At 45.1% G+C, this 22,804-nt stretch overlaps 3 protein-coding genes across 8 annotated transcripts in view; 2 read left to right on the forward strand and 1 right to left on the reverse strand.

The window, feature by feature from the left end:
• Positions 1–1,665: 1,665 nt before the first annotated feature.
• CDK2AP1 (cyclin dependent kinase 2 associated protein 1) lies at positions 1,666–11,985 on the forward strand. Of its 3 annotated transcripts, none has more exons than XM_070763208.1 (4): positions 1,666–1,901; positions 7,231–7,328; positions 9,386–9,525; positions 10,883–11,985. In XM_070763208.1, exons 1-4 carry the CDS (start codon positions 1,877–1,879, stop codon positions 10,929–10,931), a joined length of 312 nt encoding a protein of 103 aa, XP_070619309.1. In that variant the 5' UTR covers positions 1,666–1,876; the 3' UTR covers positions 10,932–11,985. The 3 variants fall into 3 exon arrangements, with proteins under 3 accessions (XP_070619309.1, XP_070619308.1, XP_070619310.1); XM_070763207.1 differs by having other exon boundaries at positions 1,669–1,901; positions 9,386–9,512; XM_070763209.1 differs by lacking the exon at positions 1,666–1,901 and adding an exon at positions 4,065–4,189 and having other exon boundaries at positions 9,386–9,512.
• MTRFR (mitochondrial translation release factor in rescue) lies at positions 11,930–22,632 on the reverse strand. Of its 4 annotated transcripts, none has more exons than XM_070763204.1 (3): positions 22,319–22,632; positions 15,430–15,721; positions 11,930–14,364 (listed from the first exon to the last, which is right to left on the reverse strand). In XM_070763204.1, exons 2-3 carry the CDS (start codon positions 15,706–15,708, stop codon positions 14,152–14,154), a joined length of 492 nt encoding a protein of 163 aa, XP_070619305.1. In that variant the 5' UTR covers positions 15,709–15,721; positions 22,319–22,632; the 3' UTR covers positions 11,930–14,151. The 4 variants fall into 4 exon arrangements, with proteins under 4 accessions (XP_070619305.1, XP_070619304.1, XP_070619307.1 ...); XM_070763203.1 differs by having other exon boundaries at positions 21,956–22,631; XM_070763206.1 differs by lacking the exon at positions 22,319–22,632 and adding an exon at positions 21,706–21,755.
• MPHOSPH9 (M-phase phosphoprotein 9) overlaps positions 22,287–22,804 on the forward strand; it is a 46,929-nt gene continuing 46,411 nt past the window's right edge. The window contains exon 1 of the mRNA XM_070763201.1: positions 22,287–22,538. The gene's annotated coding sequence lies outside the window, so the exon portion shown is untranslated. The remainder of the gene's footprint in view (positions 22,539–22,804) is intronic.

The following is a 22,804-nucleotide window of genomic DNA, read 5'->3' on the forward strand; positions in this document are numbered from 1 at the left end:
ACATTGATGGACCCACAAAACCAAGCTATTGTTAAGGCACAGAACAATGTGTGGATGCCCAGCCCTGGCTGAACCCTCAACCCTGAATAGCCAAGATGTCCTGCAAGAAGCCATGGCCTCACTTCCAAATAAATGGGACCACTTAAGCAACGGGGTCTATTTAAAACTGCAGGAATTCCTTTTTGATGCAAGGTTTGGCCTTTGACCCCCCTGCACCAATGGACAAAGATCGATCACCAATGGGACCCAAGGGAGGGTCCTTCAAAGCATTGGCTACCACCCTCTGCCCCACCCCCCCTTGTCAATATTGAGATTTGCAGCTTGGGGGGGAGGGAGACTCCTCGCCAGGTAGCACAAATGAGAGGTTTCACTCCTTTTGCAACAGGAGAGAAGAACAAAAGACAAAGGAATGAGAAAAGAAGTGAAGGAAGGACAGAAGGAAACGAAGGAGAAGAAAAGATTTGATGGCCAAGGAGGGGCTCAACCAGGAAAAAATGCCCCCCCAGCCCCTCTGGCCATCCCCACAAGGCAAACCCATTCCCACCGTTGCAAAAATTCCCCCAAACTTCTCTTTCCTTCCCTCACCTCCTTCCCTTCTTCTGCCTCCTTCCTCCTCTTGCGTGCCCTCTTCCCCTTTTCCTGCCTCCTTTTCTTCCTTTGCCACCTTCTGCCTCTTCCTTCCAATTCTCCCCTCCTTCCTCCTCCCCACTCTCCCTCTTCCCCTGCCTTCTTCCTCAGCCCTCCTCCTTCCTCCTCTCCCTCCTTCTCCCCTTTTTTCTCCTCCCTCCCTCCCTTCTTCCTCCTCTTCCTCTCCTTTCCTCTTCCTCTCCTTCCCCTCTCCCTCCTCTTCCTCTCCTTTCTTCCTCCTCTTCCTACTTCTCTTCCCCCTCCCCACCCTTCCTCTTTCTCCCTGCCTTCTTCCCCCTCTTCCTCTCCTTCATCTTCCTCTCCTTCATCTTCCTCTCCTTCCTCCTCTTCCTCTCCTTCCTCCTCTTCCTCTCCTTCCTCTCCTTTCTTCCTCCTCTTCCTACTTCTCTTCCCTCCTTCCCCCTCCCCACCCTTCCTCTTTCTCCCTGCCTTCTTCCCCCTCTTCCTCTCCTTCCCCTCTCCTTCCTCTTCCTCTCCTTCCTCTCCTTCCTCCTCTTCCTCTCCTTCCTTCCCCTCTCTCTCATCTTCCTGTTCTTTCTTCCTCCTCTTCCTCTCCTTCCTCCTCTTCCTCTCCTTCTTCCTCTCCTTCCTCCTCTTCCTCTCCTTCCTTCCCCTCTCCTTCCTCTTCCTCTCCTTTCTTCCCCCTCTTCCTCTCCTTCCTTCCCCTCTCCTTCCTCCTCTTCCTCCTTTCTTCCCCCTCCCAACTCTTCCTCTGCCTCCTTCCTGTTCCTCTCCTCTTCCTCTCCTTCCTTCCCCTCTCCTTCCTCCTCTTCCTCTCCTTCCTCTCCTTTCTTCTTCCTCTCCTTCCTTCCCCTCTCCTTCCTCTTCCTCTCCTTTCTTCCTCCTCTTCCTCTCCTTCCTTCCCCTCTCCTTCCTCCTCTTCCTCTCCTTTCTTTCCCCTCCCCACTCTTCCTCTGCCTCCTTCCTCCTCTTCCTCTCCTTCCTTCCCCTCCTTCCTCCTTCTCTTCCCTCCTCCTTCCCCGCCCCCTCCTCCCCCTCCTCCTTCCCCGCCCCCTCCCGCCTTCCCCCGCATGGCCGAGGGAGCCCGGCGCGCGGCGGGGCAGGCGGCTGGAGCGCAGCAGAGGCGGCGGGATGGCCGAGGGCCGCGGGGGGACTCGGGGGCCAGGACCCCACTAGCCTCCTTCCTCCTCCTCCTCCTCTGGACTCTCCGGCCGCGGTGGCGCGGACCTCGCCTGGCGGGCCGGCCCCGGAGCTTCCCTGCGCCCGCATGTCCTACAAGCCCCCCGGGACAGGTGAGGCTGGGGGGGGGCGTGGGGGGGCAGATTAGTGGGGAGGGTCTGCAACACCCCCCCCAACCTTGCCTTTGTGCGCTTGCAAACTTTGGCTGCAGCTTCTCCAGCCTGTCATTTGGGGGGGGGGGGTCCGGGCCCTGCCCCCCAGGCTTGTTTTGAGGAGGGGGGCCTTGCCTGGGTTGGCCCCGGCCAGGTAGAAGTTGGGGCTGGAAGAAGGGAGGGGGCAGGGCAGAGCAAGGGACACCCCCCAATACACCTCTTCCCGTGCTCAGAGACCAGGCGCTGGGCTCTGGAGGAGGGGGGCAAGGCAGAGCAAGGGACCCCCCCCTTAACCCAACTCAACTCTGCCCATGCTCAGAGACCTGGGGGGCAGGGAGAGGAGGGGGAGGATCTGCAGTCCACCCACCCTTTGTGCACTTGCAAACTTTGGCTGCAGCTTCTCCAGCCTGGCATTTGTGGAGGGGGCATATTTTGGGGGGGGGGATCTGGCCCCTGCCCCCCCCGGGCTTGTTTTGAGGAGGGGGGCCTTGCCTGGGTTGGCCCCGGCTGGGTAGAAAGGCGAAGGCGTGGAAGAGTCTGTAGGAAGGGGAGGGGGAGGGCAGAGCAAGGGCCCATGCTCAGGGGGCAGGGGGAGGAGTGGGAGGGTCTTTGGAGAGAGACAGATTGAAAAATCTCCCTTCCTAAAATGGTTCAGATTTTCTTCGAAAGTTTGGTTTCTAACTTGGGTTTGGTGATGTCGGTTAACGGAACAGCACCTAAACCAGTTTCGCCCAAACTTTTTAACAGCTTTAAAATGTGCGGACTTCAACTCCCAGAATTCCCCAGCCAGCGTTTTAAAGTGGCCAGGTTTGGGGGGGAAAATACTGTCTAAATTATAATGCAGAGGTGTGGGGACGGGAAGGATTAATGGATGTTTGTGCACCCAGACAGCTGTGATTTACTCCATAAACTACGATTAAGCCAATCATGGCTTGCTTAATGCCTAAGCCAGCATCCTCCCTACCTTTTCAGAGGAACGGCTTGCAAAGGCTTACTGAAAAATCAATGCTCCCCCCCCCCCCAGGTTTGTGCCCACCTCCCCGAAGAACCCCTTCTTTGACGTACTTATTCCAGATGTTTGGATTTTAAGGATGTTTTTGAGATTTATTTTATTTAGTCATTTATTTTGTCCCAAACATGATGAAGATTACAGAGGGTATATACTCACAGTGGAAAGAAACAATGAAGGATAGAGGGAAATATAATAATAATAATAATAATAATAATAATAATAATAATAATAATAATAATGTATTGTTTTTATCACTGTTGTGAGCCGCCCCGAGTCTACGGAGAGGGGCGGCATACAAATCTAATAAATAATAATAATAATAATAATAATAATAATAATAATAATTTATTAGATTTGTATGCCGCCCCTCTCCGAAGAATAATTAATTATTTTAAATAATTATAAACTTGGTGTTTATTATAATTTTATTATTTTAAAAATGTAAAAATATTTACAAGTATCATTCTATTGTTTTTTTTATTGTTTTATTGTTTTTATTTGTTTTCGAAGGTTAGTCTGGCTGTCATTATTGTGTTCGGGGATTGAATCTGCAAAATAAACACAAACAGTTTAATTATTGGCTATTTACAGTTAGTTAAAACGCAGTGAAAAAAACAATAAAATGATACTTGTAAATATTTTTACATTTTTGAAATAATACAATTAGAATAAATACCAAGTTTAACATTATTAAACGGAGAGGGGTGGCATGCAAATTTAATTTAATAAATTATTTAAAATGTGTATGCATTTTTTGGGGGACACCCTATATATAGGAATGCAATATATCATGAGAGAATAGAAGAAAAGATATAGGTAAGGAATAAGATATATATATATATATAGGATGTATAGGAGGGATGAATCCAAATTCAGCTCTCCTTTGACCGTTTTCAGGGCTGGGAAATTTCTAAAAGCCGCCCTCAACAAAATGAGAAAAATTAGCTAAAAATAAAAAATAAACGTCCGAGGGACCTTGGAAAGTGTCCGTAAGTGGGATTTTTGCAGCTGTTCCTTCACATCTGGCCTAGGAATGCCGAGTTCCCGCCCGTCCCCAAAGATTCCCTTTTGTCCTGCCTTTTTGATTTGTGTGTGTTTGTGTGTAGTAATTGCGACGTTTTAGACGGGCTTCCAAGTGGGAGGAAGAAAGAAGGCCGCTCAGCCGGCCATCTGCCACTTTGGAAAAAGATGACTCAGCAGGCCGCCTCCGAAATCCATGTCGCTTCCTTTGCAAGACGTGAGCATCATCCCCAATGCGGGAAAAAAGAAATTGAGAAGGATCTTCCCTTCGGAAGCTTGGGTTGATTCCAGTTTAAGCCCGAGCTGCTTTCTTCATTCTGAGTTTTACTGTTTTCTAATTCTTATTTTCTCACTCTTACTCTTTCCTATTCCTTAGTGTCATAGATAGAAACCTAGAAGATTGATGGCAGAAGAAGACCTCCTGGTCCATCTAGTCTGCCCTTATAACTCTTTCCTGTATTTGATCTTAGGATGGATCTAGGTTTATCTCAGGCAGATTTAGATTCAGTTCCTGTGGATTCCTCCTTCTTTCCTTCTTTCTCTTTCATCTTTTTTTCCTTCTCTTCCTTCCTTCTCTTCCTTCTCTTTATTTCCTTCCTTCCTTCCTTCATTCATTCATTCATTCCTTCCTCCTCTATTCCTTCCTTAGAAACAGAGAAGATTGACGGCAGGAAAAGACCTCCTGGTCCATCTAGTCTAGTCTGCCCTTATACTTTGTCCTGTATTTGATGTTAGGATGGATCTAGGTTTATCCCAGGCATGTTTAAATTCAGTTCCTGTGGATCCTTCCTACCTTCCTTCCTTCCTTCCTTCTTTCCTTCCTCCTCTATTCCTTCCTTAGAAACATAGAAGATTGACGGCAGGAAAAGACCTCCTGGTCCATCTAGTCTGCCCTTATACTCTTTCCTGTATTTCATCTTAGGATGAATCTGTGTTTATCCCAGGCATGTTTACATTAAGTGATTGTGGATTCTTCCTTCCTTCCTTCCTTCCTTCCTTCCTTCCTTCCTTCCTTCCTTCCTTCCTTCCTTCCTTCCTTCCTTCCTTCCTTCCTTCCTTCCTCTATTCCTTCCTTAGAATCATAAAAGATTGATGGCAGAAAAAGACCTCAAGGTCCATCTAGTCTGCCCTTATACAATTTCCTGTATTTGATCTTAGGATGGGTCGATGTTTATCCCAGGCAGGTTTAAATTCAGCGACTGTGGATTTACCAACCACATCTGCTAGATTTAATCTTGAATTTGTTCCACAGTCTGGGATGGAATTAAAAACTTATCCCATGATTCAAGCCTTTAACCAAGGATCTAAGTGTATTGAACCGGGCTACAAAAAGGGTGGAAAGATTAGAAGTATTGTGAGAAAATATGATTTGACGGAAAGAGTAGTAGATGCTTGGAGCAAACTTCCAGCAGACGTGGTTGGTCAATCCACAGTAACTGAATGTAAACATGCCTGGGATAAACATAGATCCATCCTAAGATAAAACACAGGGAATAATATACATTTGGAGTATAAAACGCACCCAAATTTTTGGACAGAGAAAAGTGCTTCTAATTCCGTAAAATACGGTATTTTTATTTTTATTATTTGTGTTTGTATTCTTCTTTTTATTTTGCAAGGCCCGTTGTTTCTTCCGTAGGGGATGGGAAGAGGCCCGTTGTGTCGTCCCTGCCCTCCCTCGCCATCTCTGTTGTAGCTTCTCTGCCAGCTTTGTGAACGGAGCATCCTGGCTTAAGGCCAGCCGGGCAGACAAAGGAGGCTGAAATTGAATGTGGCCAGTGTTTAAGCTGCCATCGCTTGCCCCTGCGGCCAGGAAGAAGCTTTGGCACCAACACGCTTTGTATTTTTTGCCCCCCTCCCAAAATAAGCTGAATTCTGAGTCCAGTCTCGGCTGGACCAAACTAGGCTCGTCCCTGGGCATCCCTCAAACGGAACAGGTAGAGATCCACTGCCCGAAACTTCTTTGCGGTCCTCTACGGTGCTTCCCCTACCAGCATCCGGGCTCGGCTAAATGAGCTTTGGATGTCTCCCTCTTTCCAAGCCAGCTTGGCACTTTTCCTTCCACCACCCACCCACCCTCACCCTCCAGCTGGGCAGAGCTGGCACGGCTGCCAAAGGAGGCCATCTGCATTGCGTTTCGGGGGGGGGGATGTTCGGCGGTGGCGCAGCCAAGTCCGAGGCCCCCCCCCTTCCTCTCCTTTTGTTCCTGGGGGTCTGCTGCCGGCAAGAGGAGGTTCGGGCTGCCGGAGGCTATGTCTTACTACGTGTTTGAGGGCCAAGGAGCAGGTAAAGGCACCCTGGATCGCCGATTTGGGGGTGGCTGGAGAAAGGGGGGGGACACAGCCCTCAAGATACGGAGACAGCCTCTAGGGCGAGATGGAGCTTGAGGGGGGCTCGTTCCTTGGAGAAGGCAGTGCGGGCGAAACCGGGCTTCGGAGTAGGACCCATCATCCCCAGCCTTTCCAACGGCAAGGCCCCCCAACTCTCCCTGTTATCACCGGCGTTGCCTTGCCAGAAATAGGGAAGGGGTGCCACCCATCCAGGGGGGAGAGAGTCCCCGTATTTTTATGGCCAAGATGCCTGATTTAATGTGCCCCCTCCCTTATATTTGGGTACCAGTAAAAATTTACACTTGGCACATGCTGTCAATCGCCTTTTGCTTGGTCGATGCCTTCGTTGGCCAACTTTAACGGAAATATATTTTGGGGGACGCCCACCCACCAGAAAGGGAAAAAAAATGTATATATTTGCCACCATTCTGGATCCTGATATTCTCCTGTACCTGAATGAATTTCATTGCCTATTTCGCAGACATATTTTATATTTATATTTTATAGTTTTAGTTTATATTTTTTTCCCCTGAACCCGGGAGTCTAAATTAGATCATTTTGAAAGTTTAAATATTAAATAAATTAAATATTATTTAATATCTCCGGGGCTGCCCCACTTCCTAGCAGCAACTTGGAGCTGGCAAATCATGCATTAAAATAATTTAAAAATTTGCCAATTTTTAATATTTCACAGCTGGCGGAGAACAAGGAAAGTCCATGCGAAGGGGGAAAAGTTTTCTGTGACAGTTCTTGAAGCGTTCGTATTTATTTCCGAGTCGAGATTGCAAATTCATGTTGCTGTTAAGCATTAGATAAAGCTGGTCAAATTACAGAGCGACAATGTGTTTTTTTCTGATGTTGATCTCCATTTTTCCATTCTTTGGGAGCGAATTCCAATCTTATCCGTTGCATTTATTTCTCTCCAAAGCTAATTCTCCTTCTACCAGTATGGCGGGCTCTGGGCAGTACCGACACCTGATCAATGACTACGGACCCCCGTCTCTAGGCTACACACAAGGAGGGCAGGTAAAAAAAATGTGATTTATTTTTTTATGGACACCGGGGTTGTTAAGTCCACTTGGTCCATCCTGCTTTCCGTGTCAGCTTCCCGTGAATGCCTCCATCACAAATCGAACTCCCGAGAGGGTTGAAATTGTGAAGGACACTTCGGGGTCCTGCAAAGAAGGAAAAGACAGGGTTGTTTTTTATTTGAATGCTACTGTTCTAGTAATTCAAGGGGTCTCTTCTTGTAGAGATGTGTCTCTCCGCCTGAGATAAAGTAGAAAGGATGCTGAGAAGAGCAACCAAGATTATCAGGGGGCTGGAGGCTAAACCGTACGATGAACGGTTGCGGGAATTGGGTAGGGGTCTAGTCTAGTGATGGTGAACCATTGTTGGTTCGCGTGCCAAAAGGAGTCCAAATAGGAGTTTAGTGGTCCACTTCAGAAAGCTCAGCTTTTTCAGCAATACTTCTCAGCCCCAAGGAGTTTGAGCAATCTGTGTTTTTCTTTCTCTCTCTTCTCTTCTCTCTTCTATTGTTTTCTCTTCTCTCTTCTATTGTGCTTTCTCTTCTTTTCTCTATTCTATTTATTGTGTTCTCTTCTCTCAAAAGAAGAGAAAGCACAATAGAATGGAGAAGAGAAAAAAATAGAATTTGTGTTCTCCTCTCCTCTATTCTATTGTTTTCTCTATTCTGTTGTGTTTTCTCTTCTCTATTCTATTTATTGTGTTCTCTATTCCAGTGATTTTCAACCTTTTTTGAGCCGCGGCACATTTTTTACATTTACAAAACCATGGGGCACATTGAGTGGGGAGGTGGGGGGCTAAAAAAAGTTTGGACAAAAAAAATTCTCTCTCTCTTTTCTTCCCTTTCGCTCTATTTCTCTCTCCCTCCCTCTTTCTCTCCCTTCCTCTTTTTTCTCTCTCTCTCCATCCCTCTTTCTTTCTCTCTTCCTTCCTTCCTCTTTTTTGCTCTTTCTCTCTCCCTCCCTACCTCCCCTGTCTTTCTCTCTCCCACCTTCCCTCCCTTTTTCTCTCTCTCTCTTTCTTTCTTTCTTTTTCTTTCTTTCTTTCTCTATCTCTTGCTCTCTCTCTTGCTTGCTTTCTCTCTCTCTCTTATTCTCCTCTCTCTCTCTTTCTTTCTTTCTCTCTCATTCTCTTTCTTTTTCTCTCCCTTGCTTTCTTTCTCTTTCTCTCTCTTGCTTTCTTTCTCTCTCGTTTTCTTTCTCTCTTGCTTTCTTTCTTTCTTTCTCTCTCTCTTGCTCTTTCTTTCTCTCTTTTCCTCTCTTTCTCTTGCTTTCTCTCCCCCTCTCTTGTTTTTTCTCTCTCTCTGAGCTTCACGGCACACCTGACCATGTCTCACGGCACACTAGTGTGCCGCGGCACACTGGTTGAAAAACACTGCTCTATTCTATTGTGTTTTGTCTTCTCTATTCTATTGTTTTGTCTTCTCTTCTCTATTCTATTTATTGTGTTCTCTTCTCTCTTCTCTTGTTTTTTATTTATTCATTTATTTATTTTTATTTATTGTTAGAGTTGAAAGGGACCATGCAGGTCATCAAGTCCAACCCCCTGCCTGAGCAGGACTGCCAAGTGGCAGTCCAATCTCCTCTTGAAAGTGTCCAGAGTTGGGGAGTCCACAACCTCCGCTGGCAGGTTGTTCCAATGGTTGATTGCTCTGACCGTCAGGAAGTTTTTCCTTACTTCTAGGTTGAATCTCTCCTTGGTCAGCTTCCAGCTGTTGTTCCTTGTCCGGCCCTCTGGTGCTCTGGAGAATAGAGTGACCCCCTCCTCTCTGTGGCAACCCCTCATATACCTGTATACAGCTATCATGTCCCCTCTGCCCCTCCTTTTCTCTAGGCTATCCATGCCCAGTTCCCGCAATCTCTCTTCGTATGTCTTGGTTTCAAGCCCCCTAGTTTTCTCTTCTCTATTCTATTTATTTTCTCTATTCTATTCTAATTCCTTATCATTCTATTCTGATCTGATCTATTCTATATTTCTGCTCCTTTGTAACGCTTGGCTTTTGGGTTTATTTGTGACTTAATTCAAGGGTTCCCCCCCCCCTCTTTTTCTGTTTGCAGGGAACCCCCAGCAACCAAGTCCCTCAGAGCAAATACGCAGAACTTCTGACCATCATCGAAGAATTAGGAAAAGAAATCAGACCTACCTACGCCGGCAGTAAAAGTGCCATGGAAAGGCTAAAGCGAGGTAAATTGTCAAGGTCAGCCTCGTTTTAAATCGCCGACGTTTCAAGTCCTAAATGTTCCCCGGGGCCATTTATTGATTGATTTATTTCTCTCCCTTTATTATTACGGTGCCGTAATTCTGAACGGTCAATAAGTGGACCGTCGTTGAGTCGAGGATTCCTGCAAAGGCCAAACTGAACTTAAAGGCGCATAACGATGGGCAGTTCAATATGGAATTTCAGCTCTTTTATGCTATTATTCACCTGGCTCCCCCCCAAAAATAATTCGTATTTCATGTCTCTGAGCAGAGACAGGTTACAAGTGGTGTGCCACAAGGGTCTGTTCTGGGTCCTATTCTTTTTAATATGTTTGTGAGTGACATAGGGGAAGGTTTGGTAGGGGAGGTTTGCCTATTTGCCGATGACTCTAAAGTGTGCAATAGGGTTGATATTCCTGGAGGGGTCTGTAATATGGTAAATGATTTAGCTTTACTAGATAAATGGTCAAAGCAATGGAAACTGCAGTTTAATGTCTCCAAATGTAAAATAATGCACTTGGGGAAAAGGAATCCTCAATCTGAGTATTGCATTGGCAGTTCTGTGTTAGCAAAAACTTCAGAAGAGAAGGATTTAGGGGTCGTGATTTCTGACAGTCTCAAAATGGGTGAGCAGTGTGGTCGGGCGGTAGGAAAAGCAAGTAGGATGCTTGGCTGCATAGCTAGAGGTATAACAAGCAGGAAGAGGGAGATTGTGATCCCCTTATATAGAGCGCTGGTGAGACCCCATTTGGAATAATACTGTGTTCAGTTCCGGAGACCTCACCTACAAAAAGATATTGACAAAATTGAAGGGGTCAAAAGACGGGCTACAAGAATGGTGGAAGGTCTTCAGCATAAAACGTATCAGGAAAGACTTCATGGACTCCATCTGTTGAGTCTGGAGGACAGAAGGAAAAGGGGGGACATGATCAAAACATTTAAATATGTTAAAAGATTAAATAAGGTTCAGGAGGGAAGTGTTTTTAATAGGAAAGTGAACACAAGAACAAGGGGACACAATCTGAAGTTAGTTGGGGGAAAGTTCAAAAGCAAAGTGAGGAAATATTATTTCACTGAAAGAGTAGTAGATCCTTGGAAAACTTCCAGCAGACGTGGTTGGTAAGTCCACAGTAACTGAATTTAAACATGCCTGGGATAAACATAGATCCATTGTAAGATAAAATACAGGAAATAGTATAAGGGCAGACGAGATGGACCATGAGGTCTTTTTCTGCCGTCAGTCTTCTATGTTTCTATAACGATGGTCAGTTCAATATGGACTTTCAGCTCTTTTATGCTATTATTCAACTGGCTCACCCCAAAAATAATTCGTATTTCGTTTATATTTTTTGCAGGTATCATTCACGCCAGAGGCTTGGTCCGAGAATGTTTAGCAGAGACTGAGCGAAATGCAAGATCTTAAGATCCCCTTCGTCCCCCTCGCTGTTTCTTTGGGGAGGGGGGAAGGAAAATGCAAACCGACCTTTCAAACTGGCAATTCTGCACGTCGTTCTTTCTAGCTTGGGATCGTTCCCTTTTTCCAGAACGGCAGCCGAAAGTTTCTGTGGTGCCCCGTTCGAATCTCTGCTCATTCAGATGTTTCCAATCCTCCCACCAACTTATTTTTGACTCCTGTTTTCTGCAAGCCACCATCCATTTAAAAAAACAACAACAACTCATCCCTTGGCAGAATGGAAATCGTTCGCTGGTGTGTTGTGTTATTTTCCTTTTTTGTGTGTTCTTATTTCACACAAATTCCACTTTTATTCGGGAACAAACTTTGCCTCTTTGCCTATTTAAGTTGTCATCTGCACCCCCTCTCGATTTTTTTTGCCATCGCTTTCCAAACTAGATCGTTTTTGCATCCAGGACCGCCGAAGGGATCCCTTCCAGCTTTCCGAAGATCCCCGGCTGAAATAAAACCGGACTCGTTTCCCTCAACAAAAAATCTCCCTCTGCATTAGAGCTGTTTTTCTATACAATGCATATTTTTGCGTCAATGGAGGACAGAACTATAGCGTTACATCGAGTTGTGGACATCTACAAAAAAATATCAGAATCCTGTACCACGCAGCAAGGTAAATACTTAGAATCTGCAGGGTCTTTTTTGGGGCGGGGGGCAAAAAAAGTTGCCTTAATCGCCCCAAATTAACTCGCCTCCCAGCCCAACCTTTTCAGGAACTATTTTTAAGATTTATAAAGTTCTCGGCCATCTGCCCTTCACACGCCGTAATTATCTGGAGCCACGAACGGTATCTTTTAAAAAGTCCTTTTTTTTGTGTGAGTTTTCCACAACTACCCCCCCCCCAAAAAACCATTACACTTCCTCCCAAGCAGAAAACAGCTGATTTTTCAGCCCCGTTATTAACAATTCTCCCCATCCCCGGGTTTAAAAATTGCAATTTTGCCTCTTTGTATGTATTTATTACTTGACGTAATAAAAGCTTATTTTCAGTAATTCTCGTGGTTCAATAGTGGAAAGCCACAGGAGCAGTGATGGACTACTACAGGTACAATCAGTTATGCAGAACCGGTAGAAAAATTCTTTTTTCCCCCTTCTGGGCTCTGGTTATGTTTTTCCTATCACAGTAAATGAGGTTGAATGTGTATAATTTTAGAAGAGCTATGCGTGCATATTTATTCATTTATTAGATTTGTATGCCGCCCCTCTAAGTAGACTCGGGGCGGCTAACAACAATAATGAAACAACATGTAAAAAATCTAATATTTAAAATAATTTTAAAACCCAAACATACACACAAGCATACCATGCATAAATTATATAGGCCTAGGGGGAAGGGCATATCTCAGTTCCCCCATGCCTGACGACAAAAGTGGGTTTTAAGGAGCTTACGAAAGGCGAGGAGGGTGGGGGCAATTCTGATCTCCGGGGGAAGTTGGTTCCAGAGGGTCAGGGCCACCACAGAGAAGGCTCTTCCCCTAGGTCCCGCCAGACGACATTGTTTAGTCGACGGGACCCGGAGAAGGCCAACTCTGTGAGACCTAACTGGTCGCTGGGATTTGTGCGGCAGAAGGCGGTCCCAGAGATATTCTGGTCCGATGCCATGAAGGGCTTTATAGGTCATAACCAACGCTTTGAATTGTGACCGGAAACTGATCGGCAACCAATGCAGACTGCGGATTGTTGGTGTAACATGGGCATATTTGGGGAAGCCCATGATTGCTCTCGCAGCTGCATTCTGCACGATCTGAAGTTTTCAAATATGTGTGTCTAGATATAGTAGATAATGTATATTTTTGTGTGCCTGTGTGTAATATGTATGTACACATATGGCATATATACCGGTACATAGAATTAAACAGTATATTTTGGATGTTCATTAATAGCAAATAGATGGGGAAATTGTATCTCTTTGAGGCAAGGAGAGGTCAGGCACCCTAACCCTCGATGTGAGTGACATCAAGTTGGCCACCTTTAAGCCAGTCACATGACCTTTAAGCCACCCCGGTCACATGATCATCAAGCCACTCCCACCTGGTCACATGGCCTGCAAGCCACACCCACAAAATAAGCCACACCCACAGTAGTAGGTGGTAGTAGTAAAATTTGCTGGGAATGAGTGGGCGGGCTGGACAAGTAAGTAAAATTATTACCAGAGAGAGAAAAATGATTAAGTAAATAAAATAAAATGTACGTTCGGAAGCGTTGATGGCTTCCAAGAAAAAGGATCCATCTTTTTTCCCGATTTAACAAGGCAACGCCAACGCATTTCTTTGTTGCTTTGATACCGACTGAACAAACTGGATTTAATTATTGCAGGGACTGAAATGCTACACCGACTTTGCACATTGCTAAATAGAATAGAAGAATAGAATTCTTTTGTTGGCCAAGTGTGATTGGACACACCAGGAATTTGTCTTTGGTGCAGATGCTCTCAGTGTACATAAAAGAAAATATAGATTTCAGGAATCATGTGGTGCAACATTTAATGTTTGTCATAAACGACAACAAACAAGGTGCAGTTTGTTGTTCTAAAAGTTCCAGGAGGGGGAAAAAATGCAAGAAGACATGAAATTACAGGACACCCTCCATCCCTGCCGCCCCTCATCCCCCCAAAACTCTGCGATCTAGGGGACCCCTGGGGAATGAGGGGTTCTTTGCCCCCTCTGAGATATTGATTGATTGATTGGATTTGTATGCCGCCCCTCTCTGTAGACTCGGGGCGGCTAACAGTAATAAAAAACAGCATGTAAATCCAATACTAAAACAACTAAAAAACTCTTATTGTAAAACCAAACATCCATACAAACAAACAAACATACCATGCATAGAATTGTAAAGGCCTAGGGGGAAAGAATGTCTCAGTTCCCCCATGCCTGACGGCAGAGGTGGGTTTTAAGGAGCTTACGAAAGGCAAGGAGGGTGGGGGCAATTCTAATCTCCGGGGGGAGTTGGTTCCAGAGGGCCGGGGCCGCCACAGAGAAGGCTCTTTCCCTGGGCCCCGCCAAACGAAATGAGTGTGTGGTGGGAGAAAATGACGCCATTGTGCTCAATTCAAGCACTGATTATATTGTTTTCGGCTGAACCGCAGAGTTTTTAAAATAAATCTGCATTGATTAGAGTAGGTCCCGTTCTGAAAAGCCGCGACTGCCTTTTACGTCCCTATTTGTCCTCCAGGGCGAGCATTTCTTTCAAGTGGCGCTTCCTCTCCAGGTTCTTCTTGGCTTCTCGCTTCTTCTCTTCCTTTTTTTTCCGCCATTCCTGTTTCTCCTGCAGCACAACGCTGTCCTGGCCCTTGTAGAAAACGTCCACTTTCTCCTGGAGGATCTCTCGGGCTTTGGTGCGGTTGGTCTCGAGGGACCGGGTCTGGTGGCACTAAGGAGGAAGGACAAGACGGATCGGGAGTTAGAGAAGGCAGGCAGCCTTGTCCGGAGGCACAGAAGTCAAATTAATTAAAGCTTTTCTAAAATAGAAACATAGAAGCATAGAAGATTGATGGCAGAAAAAGACCTCGTGGTCCATCTAGTCTGCCCTTATACTATTTCCTGTATTTTATCTTACGATGGATCTATGTTTATCCCAGGCATGTTTAAATTCAGTTACTGTGGACTTACCAACCATCTTTCCCCCAACTAACTTCAGATTGTGTCCCCTTGTTCTCCTGTTCACTTTCCTATTAAAAACACTTCCCTCCTGAACCTTATTTAACCCTTTAACATATTTAAATGTTTCGATCATGTCCCCCCTTTTCCTTCTGTCCTCCAGACTCTACAGATTGAGTTCATGAAGTCTTTGCTGACACGTTTTATGCTGAAGACCTTCCACCATTCTTGTAGCCCATCTTTGGACCCCTTCAATTTTGTCAATATCTTTTTGTAGGTGAGGTCTCCGGAACTGAACACAGTATTATTCCAAATGTGGTCTCACCAGCGCTCTATATAAGGGGATCACAATCTCCCTCTTCCTGCTTGTTATACCTCTCACTATGCAGCCAAGCCTTCTACTCGCTTTCCTTACGGCCTGACCGCACTGTTCACCCATTTTGAGACTGTCAGAAATCACGACCCCTAAATCCTTCTCTTCTGAAGTTTTTGCTAACACAGAACTGCCAATGCAATAGATTGAGGATTCCTTTTCCCCAAGTGCATTATTTTACGCAGCAGTACAACCCACAAGACTTGCCGATTGAGCTAAAGCTTTGCCTGGTCCAACACAGAACCAAATTTACTCCAAGCCCCATCATAGCTGCGCTTACAACAGGAAATATTATTCTCTAATCACTTGGATCGGGCTGCTGTTCGCCGTAAGTGATTGGGAAGCCCCCGGTTTGCAGACCCTCAAGTAATTTCCGGATCACGCACGGCAAGGTACGGAGCAAGCCCTGGGTCAAATAAATGACCCCTTCCAGGAAATTTAAGTACAACCGCTGGTGCCTTTCACCTTGACGACAATCCCCGAGGGAAGATGCTTCAGAACCACACAGTTGTTGGTTTTGTTGGTGGCCTGGCCTCCGGGCCCGAAGCCCCGGACGAACTGTTCTTCCAGGTCGGTTTCATTGAGAGGCACTAGCTCGCCACAGCTCGTCTTCCCTGCTCCGAGGATGTGTGGCCCAAGAGAGTGGCGCAGCAAGAGGTCTTTGTCTCCGAGCGTTGGCGTCCAAGGGAAGGATCTCTGGTGGATCAAAGAGGTCGCGAAGCGTAGTAAGTTTGAGGGAGGCATCTCAACAAACCAGCTGCAAGAGAAAAATAGAAAGACTCAGAGGGGAAAATTTAAAAAATCCAGAAGTTTGGCTGAGTCGATAAACCACAGCCCATAACAGGTTTAATGGTTGGGTAGAAGTCTGGTTATCTTCAGAACTGGCACAGTAGAAAAAAATGGATCAGCAGCTTTTAAAATCTATGTGTCTGTCTGTCTGTGTGTCTATGTGTTTGTCTGTCTGTCTGTCTGTCTATCTAATCCATCCATCCATCCATCCATCTATTTATCATCTTCTCTCTCATCTCTCTCTCATCTTCTCTCTCTCATTATCTATCTATCTATCTATCTATCTATCTATCTATCTATCTCTCTATCTATTATCTTCTCTCTCTCATCTCTCTCTATCTTCTCTCTATCTATCTAATCCACCCATCCATCTATCTTCTCTCTCATCTTCTCTATCTCGCTATCTATCTCTATCTATCTATTTATCATCTTCTCTCTCATCTTCTCTCTCTCACTATCTATCTATCTATCTATCTATCATCTTCTCTCTCATCTCTCTCTTCTCTCTCACTATCTATCTATCTATCTATCTATCTATCTATCTATCTATCTATCTATCTATCCATCTATTATCTTCTCTCTCTCTCATCTCTCTCTATCTTCTCTCTATCTATCTATCTAATCCATCCATCCATCTATCTTCTCTCTCATCTTCTCTCTCTATCTCTATCTCTTTATCATCTTCTCTCTCATCTCTCTCTCTTCTCTCTCTCACTATCTATCTATCTATCTATCTATCTATTATCTTCTCTCTCTCTCTCATCTCTATCTATCTATCTATCTATCTATCTATCTATCTATCCATCCACGCCATATTTTTCAGAGTATAAGACACACCTTAGTTTCTGGGGAGGAAAATAAGGGGGGGGAAATCTGCCCACCAGGTATTCATCTGGCTAGCGTCCTTAGTCTGGTCAACTTCAGCACATTATTTTATCCCCTGGTTAGGGAAAAAACCCTTATTCGGAGAGAGTAACAATGAAAAAAAGCCTGCAAAGACTTGCGGCTGGGAATAAACTTCTTAGGAGTAGCAATGAAAAAGCCTGCAAGCTGGGAAAATCGTTAGCTGAAGATCGTTAAGGCTGGGGGGGGGGGGAAAGCTTCGAAAAAGCTACGTTCAGAGCAGGTTTTATATGTTTTTTAATATTAGATTTTTTCCACTACTATATTGTTTTTATTACTGTGGTGAGCCGCCCCGAGTCTTTGGAGAGGGGCGGCATACAAATCTAATAAATAATAATAATAATAATAATAATAACAACAACAACAACAATACCACCATCCAAATTTTCAGCCTCTTTCAGGGAGGAAAAAGGTACATCTTATACTCCGAAAAGTAAGATTATAATGTCTGGTTTGATTAACCTACTTCTGTGAAAATTCACTATGTAGTACATGCTACCTGGGGCTCCTCCTAATAGCTGCCAAAACGCACCTCGGGCTCCCTGTGCAGCTCCGTTTGGCTGCAATCCAGCAGAATTTGCTGATGTCCAGTCCTTGTCTGTCTCTTTTCTATTTTTGCACAGCGCGCTGCTCGAGCCTTCTGTCTTAAATAATACACCAGGTGTACAGCTCAGCGGGGAGGGACAAACCCAACACTGCAGGGAAAGGAGGAGGACGACCTCGCTGCTCCTCTTACTATTCTTAGCAAATTAATGTCTCTAAGCTGATCAACCGACAGGGCTTCGAGACGCTGCCAAGATCTAGTGGCCCTACGGGTTGGGGGGGGGGGAAAAGACACAGAAATCTAGATTATAAAACTAAAGAACCAGAAAAAACGTTTGAGTCAGCACACAAAAATAAGTCACCGTAAGTGATATAGGTATCCTCAATCTGAGTCTTGCATTGGCAGTTCTGTGTTAGCAAAAAAACTTCAGAAGAGAAGGATTTAGGGGTCGTGATTTCTGACAGTCTCCAAATGGGTGAGCAGTGTGGTCGGGCGGTAGGGAAAGCAAGTAGGATGCTTGGCTGCATAGCTAGAGGTATAACAAGCAGGAAGAGGGAGATTGTGATCCCCTTATATAGAGCGCTGGTGAGACCCCATTTGGAGTAATACTGTGTCCAGTTCTGGAGACCTCACCTACAAAAAGATATTGACAAAATTGAACGGGTCCAAAGACGGGCTACAAGAATGGTGGAAGGTCTTAAGCATAAAACGTATCAGGAAAGACTTCATGAACTCCATCTGTAGAGTCTGGAGGACAGAAGGGAAAAGGGGGGACATGATCAAAACATTTAAATATGTTAAAGGGTTAAATAAGGTTCAGAAGGGAAGTGTTTTTAATAGGAAAGTGAACACAAGAACAAGGGGACACAATCTGAAGTTAGTTGGGGGAATAATCAAAAGCCACGTGAGAAAATATTATTTGACTGAAAGAGTAGTAGATCCTTGGAACAAACTTCCAGCAGACGTGGTTGGTAAATCCACAGTAACTGAATTGAAACATGCCTGGGATAAACATATATCCATTGTAAGATAAAATACAGGAAATAGTATAAGGGCAGACTAGATGGACCAGGAGGTCTTTTTCTGCCGTCAGTCTTCTATGTTTCTAGGTATAATAGACTCGGAAACAAAATTAAAGTTTTGGATCAGCTTTGTTTGAAAGCAAAGTTAACTGGGTCTTGACTGAAATCCTTTTTAAAAAGGTCCAGGAGGGAAGTGTTTTTAATAGGAAAGTGAACACGAAAACAAGGGGACACAGTCTGAGGTTAGTCGGGGGAAAGATCAGAAGCAACGTGAGAAAATATTATTTGACGGAAAGAGGAGTAGATGCTTGGAACAAACTTCCAGCAGACGTGGTTGGCAAATCCACAGGAACTGAATGTAAACATGCCTGGGATAAACATAGACCCATCCTAAGATAAAATTCAGGAAATAATATAAGGGCAGACAAGATGGACCACGAGGTCTTTTTCTGCGGTCAATCTTCTAGGTTTCTATGTGGACCAATTTTCAGAATCTTCCCCACTCGACCACCTTCAATTTCAACGAAATTTGGCACATATATTCCTTATTGTATAAAAGCGAGGTGTGCGAAATTTTAAGTCCATGTTCCAAACATTCAAGGTTTCAGAATCCTTTAAGCACAGGGTGACAAAATGTCGCATAGCTTTTTGGTCGAGTGGGGGCATCTGGTACACTGGACAAAGAGTGACCCAAATAGGCCCCTATTGCTATTTACTGATGCTACTTTATCAAAACATTTCCAATTCAGCATTACGATCCGACGCCGATATCTGAATTACACATTTTGGTCAGCTGTCACAGCCCGTCACTTAGACGGCATCACTTTTACACAAGATTCGTGCATTGGTTGCCGATCGGTTTCCGGTCACAATTCAAAGTGTTGGTTATGACCTATAAAGCCCTTCATGGCATCGGACCAGATTATCTCCAAGACCGTCTTCTGCCGCACGAATCCCAGCGACCAGTTAGGTCCCACAGAGTTGGCCTTCTCTGGGTCCCGTCGACTAAACAATGTCGGTTGGCGGGACCCAGGGGAAGAGCCTTCTCTGTGGCGGCCCCGACCCTCTGGAACCAACTCCCCCCCAGATATCAGAGTTGCCCCCACCCTCCTTGCCTTTCGTAAGCTCCTTAAAACCCACCTCTGTCATCAGGCATGGGGGAATTGAGATATTCCCTTCCCCCTAGGCTTATAAAATGTATGCATAGTATGTCTGTACGTATGATTGGTTTCTTAAATTGGGGTTTTTTACATTACTTTTAATATTAGATTTGTTCATATTGTCTTTTTACTGTTGTTAGCCGGAGAGGGGCGGCATACAAATCTAATAAATAGATAGATAGATAGATAGATAGATAGATAGATAGATAGATAGATAGATAAATAAGCAGACCATTTTTCAAGCCAACTTTTTTTTCACTTATCACCTCCTACCCTCTGCAATGAAGTCACAATGTAATGCCTGCCACTTAAGTTGCCAGGGGAAATAAATGGGATGCTGGAGGGGGGGGGGGCAAAGAGAAAAAGGCTGCATCACTGCAGAACCAGCTGGGCCCACTGCACTGCAACCAACTGCCAAAGGAAAGGCAGCCTGGCCACCCTCCATCATGGTAAGAAGCCAAGCCAACTTCGCTTCTTCAAAAGGTTTTCAAAAGGCGGACGTGGGAATAAGCAAGGGCACGCCATAAAAAAGCTTTTTTAGAAAGAAAATAAAGCAGGCGGACAGATCCCTACTCAATCTTGATGTAAACTGGACTAGAACGTACTACAGGCAGCCCTTGACTTAACAACCCAAAATTTAGGTTGCTAAGTAAGACATTTGTAAAGTACAAGTGCACTAGAGTGCCTTCCGTCCCCTGTCCTATTGCTCTCCTATATCTTTCTTCTATTCCTATATCTTCTCTTCTATTCTTTCTTAGATATATTTTACTATGAGTATCTCCTCTATAACCTTCATCATGTATTTTACTATGTGTATATAGATATATACCCACTAAACCCCTCATTGTGTATTGGACAAAATAAATGAATAAAATAAATAAATATCTCCTATTCCTTTCTTCTATTCCTATATCACTTCTTCTATTCTTTCATTGATATGTTCTATTCCTATATCTTCTCTTCTATTCTTTCTTAGATATATTTTACTATGAGTATCTCCTCTATAACCTTCATCATGTATATTACTATGTGTATATAGATATATACCCACTAAACCCCTCATTGTGTATTGGACAAAATAAATGAATAAAATAAATAAATATCTCCTATTCCTTTCTTCTATTCCTATATCACTTCTTCTATTCTTTCATTGATATGTTCTATTCCTATATCTTCTCTTCTATTCTTTCTTAGATATATTTTACTATGAGTATCTCCTCTATAACCTTCATCATGTATTTTACTATGTGTATACCCACTAAAACCCTCATTGTGTATTGGACAAAATCAATCAATCAAATAAAAAGTGAACCTTCCTTCCTTCTGACTCAAGGTTGACTCAGCCTTCCATCCTTCCAAGGTGGGTCAAATGAGGACCCAGATTGTTGGGGGCAAGAGGCTGACTCTCTGTAAACTGCTTAGAGAGGGCTGTGAAAGCACTTGGAAGCGGTTTATAAGTTTTAAGTGCTGTTGCTGTTTTGCTGCACGTGATAATCTCCTTGCCAGAGTTGTGGATCCTTAGAAGCATAGAAGATTGACGGCAGAATAAGACCTCATGGTCCATCTGGTCTACCCTTATACTATTTCCTGTATTTTATCTTAGGATGCATGTTTATCCCAGGCAGGTTTAAATTCAGTTCCTGTGGATTTACCAACCACGGCTGCTGGAAGTTTGTTCCAAGCATCTACTACTCTTTCAGTCAAATAATATTTTCTCATGCTGCTTTTGATCTTTCCCCCCAACTAATCTCAGATTGTGCCCCCTTGTTCTTGTGTTCACTTCCCTATTAAAAACACTTCCCTCCTGGACCTTATTTAACCCTTTCATATATTTAAATGTTTTGATCATGCCCCCCCCCCCTTTCCTTATATACAGATTGAGTTCATGAAGTCTTTCCTAATAAGTTTTATGCTTGAGATCTTCCACCATTTTTGTAACCCGTCTTTGGACCTGTTCAATTTTATCCATATATTTTGTAGGCGAAGTCTCCAGAACTGAGCACAGTATTATTCCAAATGGGGTTTCATTAGCGCTCTATACAGCGGGATCTTCCTGCTTGTTATACCTCTAGCTATGCAGCCAAGCATTCTACCTGCTTTCTCTACCGCCTGATCGCACTGTTCACCCATTTGTAGACTGTCGGAAATCACTATCCCAAATCCTTCTCTTCTGAAGTTTTTGCTAACACAGAACTGCCAATACAATACTCAGACTGAGTTTCCTTTTGCCCAAGTGCATTATTTTACATTTGGAAACATTCAACTGCGGTTTCCATTGCTTTGACCCACTTATCTAGTAAAGCTAAATAATTTGCCAAATTACAGATGCTGATGCTCTTCATTCTTCTTCCCTCTTGGATCTGAGCTGTGCCAAAAATAAATTAAAAAATTAATTGTGCCCCCCCCTTTCTTTTTGGGGGAGGGGGCTCTCTTTCTCTCCAACTACAAATCAGAGCAGTCCAATACTGGGCTAGCAGTGGAGAAATGAGGGTTCGAATCCTTATTGTCTCCCCCTCTACATAAACCACCCCCTCCCCGGCTCGTTTGGCTCTCATTGAGTTCACCTGGCCTACCTGGCAGGGCTGTTGTGCGCTTGAGAGGGAGATAGAGAAGAGGCCGAAGAGAAGTTGGGGAAATGGACCCCAGCAGCTTCTAAGTCGGGAGCACCGGAGGGGGTGAAGCTTCTCTCGGGACGGCCAGTCTCTCCCTGCGGTTGCTTCCCAAATTTACCTTGGGGGTAACTCAACTACAACTAGGCCTCAGTCCCGATGCTGCTGCGCATGCGGTGCCCCTCACCATCTGGAGCCCAGGAGGAGCCAATCCCAGGTAGGCTTATCTCCCCCCCCCCCGCCCCCCGAAGTCCCCTCACTCGTTGATCTAAGCGAGAGAGAGAGTGTACCCCGCGGGACCAATAACGTCCTCGATTCTGCGCCCACCTCCCGACTCCCGCGACCAATCGCGTCGCGCGGCGGGTCAGGAGGCGGCCAATCGGCGCCGCCGCCTCGCGAGCCTTCGGCGTCTCCTCTTGAAACCGTTTCTTCGAATCTCAACCGCCAACGGAGGAGACGATTGGGCGGCTCGGCCTTCTTCCTTCCCCCGGCTCGGCCTTCGCCTGACGGGAGCGGCGCGGAAGACCACCGGGGCCCACCGGGGAGGGTAAGCTGACGGGTGGCGGAGATAGAATTCGCCCTCGCGAGGACCGGACCGCTTTCTCTGAAGGGAGGGCGGGGCGACCTCATTTCCTCTCCCTGGCACGCCTCCACTTCTTCGATTGACAGGCCGGTCATCCAATCGCTGGGCGCTCTGGATGTTTACACTCTTGCCTGGTCCAATAAGGGTGAGGGGGTGGGTCTCCTTAAAGGTCGGGCTCGAAGCCAAGTAAATAAGGGCGGGGTGCCAAGTCGGCCTACCTTGCAGGGTCC

The sequence above is a fragment of the Erythrolamprus reginae genome, chromosome 10 (genome assembly GCF_031021105.1).
Source record: "Erythrolamprus reginae isolate rEryReg1 chromosome 10, rEryReg1.hap1, whole genome shotgun sequence".
Classification (NCBI taxonomy): Eukaryota; Metazoa; Chordata; class Lepidosauria; order Squamata; family Dipsadidae; genus Erythrolamprus; species Erythrolamprus reginae.